Here is a 15839-nt window from a genome sequence, read left to right as displayed (position 1 = left end):
ATTCTAAGTCCGAACCGTCCAGAGTAGTAATGCTGGACAGGCTGGCAGCGATTGGTTGAAGAGCATGAATTTAGATTTACTTGCATTTAAGAGCAGTTGGAGGCCACGGAAGGAGAGTTGTATGGCATTGAATCTCATCTGGAGGTCAGTTAACAAAGTGTCCGAAGAAGGGCCAGAGGTATACAGAATGGTGTCGTCTGCGTAGAGGTGGATCAGAGAATCACCAGAAGCAAAATCGACATCATTGAGAATATACAGAGAAAAGAGTCGGCCCGAGAATTGAACCCTGTGGCACCCCATAGAAACTTCCTGAGGTCCGGACAACAGGCCCTCTGATTTGACACACTGAACTCTATCAGAGAAGTGTAGTTGGTGAACCAGGCGAGGCAATCATTTGAGAAACCAAGGCTGTTGAGTCTGCCGATAAGAATGTGGTGATTGACAGAGTCGAAAGCGTTGGCCAGGTCGATGAATACGGCTGCACAACAATGTCTCTTATCGATGGCGGTTATGATATCCTTTAGGACCTTGAGCGTGGCTGAGGTGCACCCATGACCAGCTCTGAAATCAGATTGCATGGCGGAGAAGTTACGGTGGGATTCAAAATGGTTGGTAATCTGTTTGTAAACTTGGCTTTCGAAGACCTTCGAAAGGCAGGGTAGAATAGATATAGGTCTGTAGCAGTTTGGGTCTAGAGTGTCACCCCCTTTGAAGAGGGGGATGACCGCGGCAGCTTTTCTATCTATGGGAATTTCAGACGATACGAAAGAGAGGTTGAACAGGCTAGTAATAGGGGTTGCAACAATTTCGGCAGATCATTTTAGAACGAGATGGTCCAGATTGTCTAGCCCGGCTGATTTGTTGGGGTCGAGATTTTGCAGCTCTTTCAGAACATTAGCTATCTGGATTTGGGTGAAGGAGAATTGGTGGAGGTTTGGGCAAGTTGCTTTGCAGAGCGCAGGGCTGTTGACCGGGGTAGGGATAGCCAGGTGGAAAGCATGGTCAGCCGTGGAAAAATGCTTATTTAAATTCTCAGTTATAGTGGATTTATCGGTGTAACAGTGTTTCCTAGCCTCAGTGCAGTGGGCAGCTGGGAGGAGGTGCTCTTATTCTCCATGGACTTTACAGTGTCCCAGAACATTTTTGAGTTTGTGCTACAGGATGCAAATTTCTGCTTGAAATAGCTAGCCTTAGCTTTCCTGCCTGTGTATATTTGTTCCTAACGTCCCTGAAAAGTTGCATAATGCAGAATGCCACAGGATGTTTTTGTGCTGGTCAAGGGCAGTCAGGTCTGGAGAGAACCAAGGGCTATATCTGTTCCTGGTTCTACATTTTTTGAATGGGGCATGCTTATTTAAGATGGTGAGGAAGGCACTTTTAAAGAATAACCAGGCATCCTCTACTGACGGGATGAGGTCAATATCCTTCCAGGTTACTCGGGCCAGGTCGATTTGAAAGGCCTGCTCGCTGAAGTGTTTTAGGGAGCGTTTGACAGTGAGGTATATTTGGAAGCCAAGTTGGTTAGGATGATATCTATGAGGGTGCCCGTGTTTATGGATTTGGGGTTGTACCTGGTGGGTTCATTGATAATTTGTGTGAGATTGAGGGCATCAAGCTTAGTTTGTAGGATGGCCGGGGTGTTTAGGTCACCTAGCAGCACGAGCTCTGAGGATAGATGGGGGCAGTCAATTCACATATGGTGTCCAGGGCACAGGTGGGGGCAGAGTTTGGTCTATAGCAAGCGGCAACGGTGAGAGACTTGTTTCTGGAAAGATGGATTTTTAAAAGTAGAAGCTCGAATTGTTTGGGTACAGACCTGGATAGTAAGACAGAACTCTGCAGGCTGTCTCTGCAGTAGATTGCAACACCGCCCCCTTTGGCAGTTCTATCTTGTCGGAAAATGTTATAGTTAGGGTTGGAAATTTCAGGGTTTTTGGTGGTTTTCCTAAGCCAGGATTCAGACACGGCTAAGACATCTGGGTTGGCAGAGTGTGTTAAAGCAGTGAATAAAGCAAACTTAGGGAGTAGGCTTCTAATGTTAACATGCATGAAACGGCTTTTAAGGTTACAGAAGTCAACAAATGAGAGCACCTGGGGAGTAGGAGTGGAGCTAGGCACTGCAGGTCCTGGATTAACCTCTACATCACCATAGGAACAGAGGAGAAGTAGGATAAGGGTACGGCTAAAGGCTATAAGATCTGGCCGTCTAGTACGTTCGGAACAGAAAGTAGAATGAGCAGGTTTCTGGGCACGATAGCATACATTCAAGGCATAATGTACAGACAAAGGTATGGTAGGAAGAGAGTGTATTGGAGGTAAACCTAGGTATTGAGTAATGATGAGAGAGAGATATAGTCTCTGACGATGTTTAAACCAGGTGATGTCAGAGGTGGAACAACATGGTTGGTTAAGGCATATTGAGCAGGGCTAGAGGCTCTACAGTGAAATAAGACAGTAATCACTAACCAGGACAGTAATGGACAAGACATATTGATATTAGGGGGACGCATGCGTAGCCAAGTGATCGTACGGGTCCAGTGAGTAGTTGGGCTGGCTGGGGACATGGCCATTCAGACAGTTAGCAGGCCGGGGCTAGCAAGCTAGCAGTTAGCAGGCCGGGGCTAGCAAGCTAGCAGAAGGGCCTTAGAGGGACGTCGCGATGGAGGAAAGTCTGTTTTTTCCTCCTTGCTAGCAGGGTTCCAAGTAGCAGAGGGGTCCAAGTCCAATTGGCAAAATGGGTATAGTTGTCCAAGAAACTGGCCGATCGATCAGCTAACAGTCCAATATGCTCTAGATAGCTAGCAGGCCGCGGTTAGCAGAATGGGCCTTCAGGGGACATCATGCCTGAGGGGCCTGTTGGAATCCTCGGGCAGATTATGTCGGTATTCCAGTCGTGAAGGATTGGCGGGATTCCGTGCCCCGTACCGGCAGTAGAAGGGGTCCGGATATTGTAGCCCAGGTGTGGGCTTCAGGAGTAGCCCAGGAGCCCTAGCCGGGAGATGGGTCTAGCATAGGCTTGGGTCTAGCATAGCATTGATGCTTGCTCTGGGACAGAAATGTTAGCCAGGAGTAGTCAACCCGGGTTGCGGTTAGCTAGCTGCGATGATCCAGATGAAAAGGTTCAGAGTTTGCGGTAGGAATCCGAGGATATGGAGAGAAAAATAGGTCTGGTATGCTCTGGTTTGAAACGCGTTGTGCGAACTGGCGAGAGCTTTCCGAGCTAAAGGTTAGCTGATGACCACTAGCAGTGGTTAGCGGACTGATAGCTGGTAGCTAGTTCGCTGGCTAGCTTCAGTTGAGGGATTCCAATTCCGAGGTAAATAGAAATACTTTAGAAAAAAACAGATCCACACCACATTGGGTGAAGCGGGTTGCAGGAGACTATTTCGAAATTGAGGTTTAGGAAAAATAATTTTTAAAAGAATGCGAAGAAAAATATATTAAAAGATATATACATGGGACACGACAGGACAAAGACAAAGACGTCTGACTGCTACGCCACTGTTCACTGCAAGAGTTTGCTTACCGACGTTGTTCAAGCCTCTCTTATCTTCAACTTAGGGACGTCGTAGTCTTCAACCTGACAGACCTGTGTGTCTCATCGCTAAGCTCATAGAGACCTTTCTGTTTGAGAAGCAATACATCTCCAACCAGGTCTGTCTCAGTAGCATGTTCTTTGTCTATGGAAAAGTCTTAGAGAAAGTTCTACATTCACTCATCTCTCTTCAGTCTCTCGGTGGACCCACTCTCCCCAAGTAGGAACCCCACCAGCCATTATATTTTAATTTCATTTACAAGGTAATACAAACTCACCACAATACTTACATTGAAGAAAGACTGTCACTTCTGTACAATGACATGTACCAACAGTCTGTGGATTATTAGGAGACAAGTTGGATCTTATAAACCCTAAAAAGGCATAACGCCTCAAAGCACAAAGAAGTACTTTGCTTTCTATTTTCTGATAAATGTCTTCTCATCACACATGCTCACACGCTCTATATACACTACATGATCAAAAGGACACCTGCTCGTCGAACATCTCATTCCAAAATCATGGCCATTAATATGGAGTTGGTCCACACCCCTTTGCTGCTATAACAGCCTCCACTCTTCTGGGAAGGCTTTTCACTAGATGTTTCGAACATTGCTGCGAGGACTTGCTTCCATTCAGCCACAAGAGTGTTAGTGAGGTCGGGCACTGATGTTGGGCGATTAGGCCTAATATTGATACAGGGGATAGTATTGAATACGCTAGAAATGGTAAAAAAAAGAAAGAGCGTAAAAGTCCGGGCATTTAATTAAAACAATCTACAGCGCATAAATCAACTAAATTAACTCAGTAGGTTTGGGCTACTGTCAGAGCACACAGGTTTCCATAAGCTACAGCGCATGTTACTCATTCCACAGAGGAACGAGTGTTTTTTCGCTCCTCTCTTTTACTTGACTGTTAGTAAGGAACTCACCTCGCCTGGCTGTCTTCACTGAAATAAAAAAAAATTAAAACACAGACACTAGGCCCTCCATGGAATGAGTTTGATACCCCTGGGCTACAGCCTCAACTTGGGTCTCCAAATTTCACTCCAGTAAACTAAGAAGCCATAGGCCTAGAATAAAAATGTGGAATAACGACACAGCTATTTATACTTCACTATGGAAAAGAGTCTGAAATACCTGTCATGTTTTTTCAAGATAAAACTGTGTGTCCCCTCCATTCAATCCTAGTCTCTCATTTTAATGTGGCTGTGAGAGTGTGGCTGTGATTGATAGGGTTCCTTCTCCGTGCTCAGAGAAAACTGAGGTCATACTGCCACCTTGTGGATAGTGTCTGTAACAACATGTGGGACTGTACTGAAGGCCCTGTGTTGAACTACACAATATGGGGAATTTGACTGGCAGAAGTTGAAATAAGACAAAGAAATCCAATGACGGTGATCTATTTAGTTTAACACCATTTAGTTTAATATGTCCAAATAAATAAAAACACATTAAATGTGCCCTCATCCAACTCCACCAACAAACAGAGACACACACACACACACACACATTGATTGATGGCGATGCTGTTGATATCCGCTGTTGATATCTTCCATCAGTCCAGACACAGAATGAAGCAACTGAGGATGGGGCCAAATGTCTGAAAGTAGGTAACACGTCATCCTGTTCCCAAAGACATTTGATCAACACCAACCAGTCTTTGCTCTTCTAAGTATACTCTGTGTCCCACAGTGCTGCTGCTTGAGCCTGCCTCATCAGCTGTTCCTTCCAGGCTTTCTGGAAGATCATCACACAGTCTTTGAAGGTCTGGACCTGGCTCTGAAACTTCATCCAGTCCTGGTGGTCGGCCATGCCCTCCTGGACGGCATAGTGCAGCTCCATACAGCTTGTCCTGCTGATCATCTGGTCCACTGGGCCCTCCTCATCCTGGTCCTCCCTGGGGCTGGGCCGAAGGCTCCAGTTCTGGGGTCGAGGGGAGGCCATTTTGAGAGGCAGCTCTGTCTGGGAGGAGAGATAGACTAGCCACCACACCTCCATCTTGGCACACCCCCACCATCGTAAAAAGGTTGGGCACACGGGTACAGCTTAGAGGGAGTAAGAGAATATGCATTGAGATAATGTACATGTTGGGCCACTGACTGCATCAGTGCCGGGTTGGGGTCAATTCCATTTTAATTTCAGTTAAACTAAATTGAATTTCAGTTTCCCTGAATTGCCTGAATTGAAATGGAATTAAATTAACACCAACCCTGCTGCACAGTACAATCAATCAATCAATACACTTTTATAGAGTTTTATTTTGTTTACAAATGTTTCTGTCACAAAGTGCTTTACAAAACCTAACCCTAAACTCAGGACTCCACAAACTGGCTTCAGGTTAGACTTTAAATCCATGTTCAGTAGTGGTCTGGGATTGCATCATAGAATAAGCTCTTGGCCAGGAGCAGAAGGGGAAGATTAATATGGTGTTTTAACCTTAATCCAATGACGTGGTGAAATGTTTGTTATTTTCACGTTGAATTCACGTTAGTTGACAACTCAACTAAATGTGAATCAAAACTAGATGTTGAAATGACGTTGGTGCCCAGTGGGATGTATTAAAATCTCCAATCTCCTTTTCAGCTTATTTAACACCTGATCAACTCTTAGTACGGAGATCCCGCTAGCGGGATCAAATTCGACAACATCCGGTGAAATCGGAGCGCACCAAATTCAAAATACAAAATCATAATATTAACCTCTCTGGGGTATGTTTCGTCCCACCTACGTAACAGCTACTGGAATTCCAGTGGCGCGATTTTTGAATCGTTAGAAATACTATAACTTCAATTTCTCAAACATATGACTATTTCACAGCTATTTAAAGACAAGAATCTCGTTAATCTAACCCCACTGTCCGATTTCAAAAAGGCTTTACAACGAAAGCAAAACATTAGATTATGTCAGTAGAGTGCCCAGCCAGAAAAAATCTGACACCCATTTTTCAAGCTAGCATATCATGTCACATAAACCCAAACCACAGCTAAATGCAGCACTAACCTTTGATGATCTTCATCAGATGACACACCTAGGACATTGTGTTATACAATACATGCATGTCTGTTCAATCAAGTTCATATTTATATCAAAAACCAGCTTTTTACATTAGCATGTGACGTTCAGAAAAAGCATAACCACCGCAAACTTCCGGGGAATTTACTAACAGTTTGCTAAATTACTCACGATAAACGTTCACAAAAAGCATAACAATTATTTTAAGAATTATAGATACATTACCCCTCTATGCACTCGATATGTCCGATTTTAAAATAGCTTTTCGGATGAAGCACATTTTGCAATAATCTAAGTACATAGCCCGGCATTACAGGGCTAGCTATTTAGACACCCGGCAAGATTAGCCTTCATCAAAATCACATTTCCTATAAGAAAAATGTTCTTACCTTGCTTGTTCTTCATCAGAATACACTGCCAGGACTTCTACTTCAATAACAAATGTTGGTTTGGTCCCAAATAATCCATCGTTATATCCAAACAGCGACGTTTTGTTCATGAGTTCTAGAATGCTTTTTCACGGTCCCGCGCATGGCGCGTTGGCTTGTCAAAAATGTCTAAATATTCCATTACCGTACTTCGAAGCATGTCAACCGCTGTTTAAAACCAATTTTTATGCCATTCAACTCGTAGATTAGTGATAATATTCCGACCGGGAGTATGCATTGAGCCTAAACAGCCGAATAAAATTTCTCCTCAGAAGCGACTCATGCACGCGCATCATTCAAAGGTCCTCTCAGCATCCACTTACAAAAGGCGATAATATGTTTCAACCTGAGGCTCCCTCGTAAACCTTCAGGGTTTTCGCGGGCTCTGAGACCCTATTGGAGCCCTGGGAATTGTCACGTTACAGCTAAGATCCTTACTTTTCAATAAAAAGATGCAAGACGCACGACTCCTTGTCAGACAGGGTACTTCCTGCTTGAAACCTTGTCAGGTTTTTGCCTGCCATAGGAGTTCTGTTATACTCACAGACACCATTCAAACAGTTTTAGAAAATTCAGAGTGTTTTCTATCCAAACCTGAACAATAATATGCATATTCTAGCTTCTGAGTTGGTGTAGGAGGCAGTTAAAAATGGGAACATATTTTTTCCAAAATTCTCAATACTGCCCCCTACCCCAAACAGGTTAAACATTCATGAAAATACAAGTGTCATACATGATTCTTTAGCTTAGAATCATGGTAATCTAACTGCATTGTCAGATTTCAAAAAGGCTTTAAGGCGAAAGCATAGCATTCGATTGTCTGAGGACAGCGCCTCACGTTAACCAGCACAGCCGTCACAAAATAACAAATAGCGATAAAATAAATCACTTACTTTTGAAGATCTTCCTCTGTTTGCAATCCCAAGGGTTCCAGCTACACAATGAATGGTCGTTTTGTTCGATAAAGTCCTTCTTTATATCCCAAAAACGCTGTTTAGTTGGTGCCATTGAATTCAATAATCCAGTCCTTCAACATGCATACAAAGCATTCCAAAAAGTTACCACCAAAGTTTGTCCAAACGAGTCAAACAATGTTTTTTATTAATCTCAGACCATGAGAAATAAGATTCTCTGGTCTGATGAAACCCAGATTGAACTCATTGGCCTGAATGCCAAGCGTCACGTCTAGAAAAAAACATGGTACCATCTCTACAGTGAAGCATGGTGGTGGCAGGGACTGGGAGACTAGTCAGGATCAAGGCAAAGATGTACTGAGAAAAGTACAGAGAGATCCTTGATGAAAACCTGCTCCAGTGCGCTCAGGACCTCAGAGTGGGGCGAAAGTTCAACTTTCAACAGGACAACGACCCTAAGCACTCAGCCAAGACAACGCCAGAGTGGCTTCGGGACAAGTCTCGGAATGTCATTGTCCTTGAACATGATCGAACATCTCTGGAAAGACCTGAAAATAGCTGTGCAGCAACGCTCCCCATCCAACCTGACAGAGCTTGAGAGGATCTGTAGAGAAGAGTGGGAGAAACTCCCCAAATATAGGTGTGTCAAGTATGTAGCGTCATACCCAACAAGACATGAAACTTTAATCGCTGCCAAGTTGTTCTTTGGTCCAACCACTTCGTCCTTTGAAATTTTGTGCTTTACTTTTTTAGTTACCTTAGGCACAAGTCTCCCAAAGGGTGCTATGTGTGTCTGGACTCCGCTGGGTGTGTGAGAGCAATGTCATTCTGAAGTACCACTACAGGAACTGGGAACCCTACAGTCAACTTCTGAAACACATGCAGTACACAAAAGGTGGTCCATTGCTGGACATCACTTTGGAGTTTGGTGAACTGGAGGAGGGACATCTGCAACACTTAATCTGTTTAGGTAAAATAATGGTGATATTTGTTCTATTTGAGTTCAAGTTCACTGTATGCATATTGACTAAAGCAGTGTTTCCCAACCCTGGTCCTAGAGTACCCCCAACAGTACAGATTTATATTGTAAAACTAGAGAAGCACAACTGATTCAACTTGTCAACAGATCATCAAGTCCTCAATGAGTTAAATTAGGTGTGTTTGTCAAGGGCTAAAACGAAACTGTGTAGTGTTGAGGGAACTGGAGGACCAGTGTTGGGAAACTGTGTAGTGTTGGGGGTACTGGAGGACCAGGGTTGGGAAACTGTGTACTGTTGGGGGTACTGGAGGACCAGGGTTGGGGAACTGTGTACTGTTGGGGGTACTGAAGGACCAGGGTTGGGGAACACTGGACTAATGCACTCAACGTTGTTCTTGGTTGTGCTTAATGAATCATACAATATTTCTTTCATTCTTTCCAATTGATTGTGTTTTGCATGGACCAACCCTTCCCTGAGGAATAAGATGAAGATTCTGCATGAAGAGGAACATGGAGTGTCTTTCGAGGAAGTGCATGAGATCACCTGATTCCATGTTAAGCATCTCCGTCCTAAGTTCTCAGCTCTCTCACTGAACTTTCCCTATTTTTGGGATGTAGAAGTACACTGTGACATGATACTTTATCTGGCAGTGAAAAAGGCAACACTAATTTCACGGCTGTACCTGTTCTTTAGAAACTCCAGTCAACAAGAGGTAAGGCATCATCATTAAGTGTATATATTGACAGTTAGGCCGGGATTCAATCCAATCGCGCTTGCAGACAATCCCTCTTTTTAAGGCAATGTTCCCACGTTCCCGGATATTACATCCACGATAAACGCTGCATATCTCGTCTCAATCTGTTATTACCTTTAATTGTCTCCTTTAAATATTGTGTTTTGCATATTTGCATGTTTTGAGTTGCATATTTCTCTGAGTTGTTGTCTTCTATTTATTATACTTAACCCATCCTCCCCTTTTTCATCTCTCTCTCTGCCTCCTCTTTCCTCTCTCTCTCTCTGCCTCCTCTTCCCTCTCTCTCTTTCTCCTTTTCCCCCTCTCTCTTCCTCCTCTTTCCTCTCTCTTTGCCTTCTATTTCCTCTCTCTCTGCCTCCTCTTTCCTCTTTCCTCTCTGTCTATCTCTCTGCCTCCTCTTTCCTCTCTCTCTATCTCTCATCCTCCTCTTTTCTCCCTCTCTATCTCTCTGCCTCCTCTTTTCTCCCTCTCTATCTCTCTGCCTCCTCTTTTCTCCCTCTCTCTCTCTCTTCCTCCTCTTTCCTCTCTCTCTATCTCTCTGCCTCCTCTTTTCTCTCTCTCTATCTCTCTGCCTCCTCTTTCCCCTCTTTCTCTCTATCTCTCTGCCTCCTATTTCCTCTCTCTTTGCCTTTTCTTTCCTCTCTCTCTGCCGCCTCTTCCCTCTTTCCTCTCTGTCTATCCCTCCGCCTCCTCTTTCCTCTCTATCTCTCTGCCTCCTCTTTCCTCTCTTTCTCTCTCTCTCTCTGCCTCCTCTGTCTTCTCTCTCCGCCCCCTCTCTTTATCTCGCTGCCCCCTCTCTCTCTCTCTGCCACCTATTTCCTCTCTCTCTGCCTCCCTTTTCCACTCTCTCTATCTCTATGCCTCCTCTTTTCTCTCTCTCTGCCTCCTCTTTTGTCTCTATCTATCTGGGTCATCTGAGTCATATAATGTTCTGACTAAGGAATGGATAAGCAGCTGTCGTTCACAGCGTCATATTCATACCAGAGCCTGGTACAGAAGCTCAGATTAGAAACAATGTCAAAAATGGACTGTAACTGAAAAGAAAATGTATTTTATTGATACTGTGTTGTTGTTGTTCTGTGATCTGATTCTGAATTTATGTTCTTATATTATAAACATACATTTTTAATGTTTGATTCTTTGTACTAATTATATGATTTTTATTAGAAGTAGTGTATTCATCAGACCCTGTCAATCAATCAAACAGTGTGACATATGTTTATGAAGATTATTTTTAAAAGAGTGATCAAATGAAGATCCTACATCTGTATTTAGAGGGAGCATCCATCCTTACAATCCCTCACAATCCCTCTATTACAATGTATTTATTACAGTGTAAATATCTGTAATAATTGTGTCTGTAATGTTATTTAATGTCAAAATATCATCCTCTTTCTAGTTTTGTAACTTTTATGGTGTCAAGAAGATCTTCCTTTGATTTATGACACATAATCTTTCAAATTTTTTTCTTCATTTTTTTTCTCTCATTAAAATATAAGGTATAGGATTCTGCTGACGTCAGTGTTTCAGTCTATGATCAAAACTGTCAGAGGAAGAGTGAGCAACGCTGCTGATTCAATGAGGAGAGAAAGACAACCTGCCAATCATGGGAGAGGGAGAGGCATGGTTTCCTCGGGCACCTGCCAATCAGAGACTAGAAGAGGGTGGTTAGCTGCCAAACAGAGGGCTGGAGATGTCACAGGCAGGAAGTCACAGGCAGGAAGTCAAGGTCAGAGATAAACTCAGAGCAGCTTGTAAGAAGGACACCAGGCAGGAGAGGGAGCGAGAGATAGACAACTGAAGAGGAGATAGAGGGAAACTGAGTGAGTGAAAAAATGAGAGAGAGGAATTCTCACACGTTCTGTTTGTGTGTGTGTTATAGAAAGGTCCAGTCAAGTAGAGGAGAGGTGTACCTGGAGAGGTGTAGAGTGTGACAGAGAAGGGGGGAGAGAGAGAGAGAGAGAGAGAGAGAGGGATGGAGAAAATGAAAGAGATAGAGGGAAAGAACGAGAGGGTGGAGCGAAGGAGGAGCGAGGAGAGTATGCAAGATGGGAGGGATTCAGTTTGTGTGTGCAGGTCCTAGGCATAAGAGATATAAGCAAATGCTTAGGGCCCCACGGATGCTAGGGGGCCCCTGACCCCCCCAAAAATAAATACATTCGAGGTCAACTTACTGTTGAGAGTAGCAAGAGTAGAATTGCAATTTTGAAATGTGTTACTGACTACCACTAGTACTACTACTGCTGACTACTATGGGCCCTGGACAAAAGTAATATGGTTTCATTTGGGACTAACACATACACGTGACGAGACAGTTAGGGGCGGCAGGTGACCTCGAGGTTACAGCGTTAGACCAGTAACTGAAAGGTTGCTCCACAGGCCTTGAGGAAGGCACTTAAACCTAGTTGCTCCAGGGGTGATGTACAATGATGACCCCTGGCTGTGATCCAACTCCCTGCGAGTGTCTTGGGTGGAGTGGGGGATATGCAAAAAAATATATAGATTTTCTATTACACACTTTTTTGTAACAGGACAAATATAAGCACCCACACAATTATTATTGTAAAGAATCCTGTCCTGTCTTATTCAAAAGGTTGTGATGGTACAGGGCATTCCCACTGGGCACACACTGGTTGAATCAATGTTGTTTCCATGTCATTTCAATGACATTACACTGAGCCAACGTGGAATAGACGTTGAATTGACATCTGTGCCCAGTGGGTAATGTGTGGTCTTTGGGGGTTATAAGACTGTCATTCACCCAATGAGGCAAAGCTGTACTTAGGACTTTTAGTCACACTATGTAGTCATTGGGTGAGGACTATATGATCACTTAGGTTGGGTGTTGTGGTGGGGGTCTGTGTGTGGGGGTCTGGGTGTTGTGATGGTGGTCTGGGTGTGTGGGTCTGGGTGTTGTAGTGGTGGTCTGGGTGTGGGGGTCTGGGTGTCGTAGTGGGGGTCTGGGTGTGGGGGTCTAGGTGTTGTGTGTGGGGGTCTTGGTGTTGTGATGGGGGTCTGGGTGTTGTGGTGGGGGTCTGGGTGTGGGGGTCTGGGTGTGTGGGTCTGGGTGTGGGGGTCTGGGTGTGGGGGTCTGGGTGTGTGGGTCTGGGTGTTGTGGTGGGGGTCTGTGTGTGGGGGTCTGGGTGTTGTGGTGGAGGTCTGGGTGTTGTGGTGGGGGTCTGGGTGTTGTGGTGGGGGTCTGGGTGTTGTGGTGGGGGTCTGGGTGTTGTGGTGGAGGTCTGGGTGTTGTGGTGGGGGTCTGGGTGTTGTGGTGGGGGTCTGTGTGTGGGGGTCTGGGTGTTGTGGTGGGGGTCTGGGTGTTGTGGTGGAGGTCTGGGTGTTGTGGTGGGGGTCTGTGTGTGGGGGTCTGGGTGTTGTGGTGGGGGTCTGGGTGTTGTGGTGGGGGTCTGGGTGTTGTGGTGGGGGTCTGGGTGTTGTGGTGGGGTCTGGAGGACAGGGGGATACTGGGGTAATCTATGAGGAGGGGAAATACGCCCCGTTCTCCTGTCTTACCCCCTAAATGCTGGCTTAGTTTCCATCCCTGAGGGAGGATACCAATTTTTGGGGAGCACTTGGTAATCACACACCCCCACGGATAATTGTAAAAGCCCCTCTGCCCTTTAACATCAAGCCCCCTCTGACACACACACACACACACACACACACACACACACACACACACACACACACACACACACACACACACACACATACACAAACACACACACACCTCCTCCTGCTCTTCTACAGCCACACACAGTTCACTCACTCATAAGTTCTCTAACTCGTTCGTTCTCTTCATCTCTCCATCTCTCATACCTTACCTCATTGTTTATCTTCAGATGTATACGTTACCAGACACAGACTCAGGGATGATTAACTCTGGAGATCCCTTCAATCTCCACAGAGTTCTTTAAATCTGCTTTCAGTTTCTTTGCACCCCATGTATGAGATGATCTACAGAGTTCCTTGCAACTTGACGTTCTGGTGCCTCTAGGGCAGTTCAACTTGATGTTCTGGTGTCTCTAAGGGCAGTTCAACTGGATGTTCTGGTGTCTCTAAGGCAGTTCAACTGGATGTTCTGGTGTCTCTAAGGCAGTTCAACTGGATGTTCTGGTGTCTCTAGGGCAGTTCAACTGGATGTTCTGGTGTCTCTAGGGCAGTTCAACTGTATGTTCTGGTGTCTCTAAGGCAGTTCAACTGGATGTTCTGGTATCTCTAAGGCAGTTCAACTGGATGTTCTGGTGTCTCTAAGGGCAGTTCAACTGGATGTTCAGGTGTCTCTAGGGCAGTTCAACTGGATGTTCAGGTGTCTCTAGGGCAGTTCAACTTGATGTTCCTGTGTCTCTAAGGGCAGTTCAACTGGATGTTCAGGTGTCTCTAAGGCAGATCAACTGGATGTTCTGGTGTCTCTAAGGCAGTTCAACTGGATGTTCTGGTGCCTCTAGGGCAGGTCAACTAGATGTTCTGGTACCTATAGGGCAGTTCAACTGGATGTTCTGGTGCCTCTAGGGCAGTTCAACTGGATGTTCTGGTGCCTCTAGGGCAGTTCAACTGGATGTTCTGGTGCCTCTAGGGCAGTTCAACTGGATGTTCTGGTGCCTCTAGGGCAGGTCAACTAGATGTTCTGGTGTGTCTAGGGCAGTTCACGCTATTGATTAAGAAGTGTTTTGCAGAGGAATGTGATTGGTTTACTTGAATGGCTTGTAAATCTTGTTTTTATCATGTTGTGTTTGTAAATTGTGTTTTTTGTGAAAATTGTGTATATTGTAAACTGTGTATATTGTATAAATTCTGTATATGTGTGTATTATGTATATTGTGTGAATTGTATAAATTCTGTATATTGTGTATATTTAAATATTGTGTAAATTGTATACATTGTGTATATTGCTTAAATTGTGTACATTGTGTAAATTGTGTAAATTGTGTATATTGTATAAATTGTGTATATTGTGTAAATTGTGTAAATGTAAATTGTGTGTATTGTATAAATTGTGTGTATTGTGTATATTTTAAAAATTGTGTATATGCAGGGCTCCCTTGTGAAATAAGGCTTGGTCTCAGTGGGACTCCCTGTGAAAATAAAGGTTAAATTAAAATCTCATTTTTTTCTCTTTGAATGACACTTGATATGTGATGGAGAGGGTGTTGGTGGGGTGTTAAAAGAAAGCCCTCATCTCTCTCCCTCTCCCCCTCTATCTCTTCTTCCCCTTCTCTTTCACTCGTTCTCTCTCTGTGTCTCTCTCCTTCTTTCTCTCTCTCTCTTTCTGTCAGACAGAGACAGACTGTGATATATGAGTCCCAGGCTCAGTAATTTTCAGCAAAGTACAACAATGGATTACCCCTTTAATGGAGGCTAGTTTAGAATAAAGATGGTGTTCAGAATACAACACGGGTTCTTGAGTAGGGTTTGTGGAGGCAAAGTTTGAGCATGCTAGATCGGTACCACAGCTAATTCTCAAAACAAAAGAAAACGTTTTGAAAGTGAGTAAAACCGGAAGGTGCCCACATGAAAAAATACTACAGTTTACTATAGAATAGTAATAGAATTCTGTAGTATACTGTAGAATACTATACTACACACTTCAATATCCTTCTTTACTACAGTAAATACTACAGCATTAACCGCCAAACAAGCATTGTAATACAGTAATTTCTACAGTAATTTTAAGAGCTCCGGAGTGGCGCAGTGGTCTAAGGCACTGCATCTCAGTGCAAGAGGTGTCACTGCAGTCCCCGGTTTTAATCTAGGCTGCATCACATCCTGCCATGATTGGAAGTCCCATAGGGCGGCACACAATTGGCCAGGGTAGCATGTCATTGTACATAAGAATTTGTTCTTATCTGTCTTCCCTAAATAAAATTATGTCCAGCAAAAACAGGACACTTTTTTAACGATAGTAAACACTATAGTATTTAATTACAGTAGCATATGGGTCTTTCTCTAATAGGGTTCCAGTAATAATAGGGTTCGGCATGCATGCATCCAATCTATTTAGTCACTGTCACGAATCCCACCGAAGGTGGCTCCCCTGCCTGCTCGGGCGGCGCTCGGCGGTCGTCGTCACCGACCTACTAGCCGCCGCTGATCCTTTTTTCCTTTTCGTTTGGTATGTCTTATTGTTTGCACCTGTCCCTCATTTGGTTTATTGATTTTGGTTATTTAAGCCTGGTTAGCCCGCCCAGTGTTGTGCGGGATTATTTAGCGTCAG

The 15839-nt window shown here is 44.3% G+C and overlaps 2 protein-coding genes across 2 annotated transcripts; both read right to left on the bottom strand.

The window, feature by feature from the left end:
- Positions 1 to 5205: 5205 nt before the first annotated feature.
- Positions 5206 to 5481, bottom strand: LOC115202656 (cytochrome c oxidase assembly factor 4 homolog, mitochondrial-like). The gene has a single exon (XM_029766733.1). It carries the CDS (start codon positions 5479 to 5481, stop codon positions 5206 to 5208), a length of 276 nt encoding a protein of 91 aa, XP_029622593.1.
- Positions 5482 to 12454: 6973 nt separating this feature from the next.
- LOC115202655 (extensin-like) lies at positions 12455 to 13398 on the bottom strand. Its single transcript, XM_029766732.1, has 2 exons — positions 13395 to 13398; positions 12455 to 13071 (listed from the first exon to the last, which is right to left on the bottom strand). The coding sequence occupies exons 1-2, from the start codon at positions 13396 to 13398 to the stop codon at positions 12455 to 12457; spliced, it is 621 nt and encodes a 206-aa protein (XP_029622592.1).
- Positions 13399 to 15839: the final 2441 nt, after the last annotated feature.

Source organism: Salmo trutta, chromosome 12 (assembly GCF_901001165.1).
Source record: "Salmo trutta chromosome 12, fSalTru1.1, whole genome shotgun sequence".
Lineage (NCBI taxonomy): Eukaryota > Metazoa > Chordata > Actinopteri > Salmoniformes > Salmonidae > Salmo > Salmo trutta.
The sequence above is the reverse complement of the archived record's forward strand: the minus strand, read 5'-3'. Positions and strand labels throughout refer to the sequence as shown.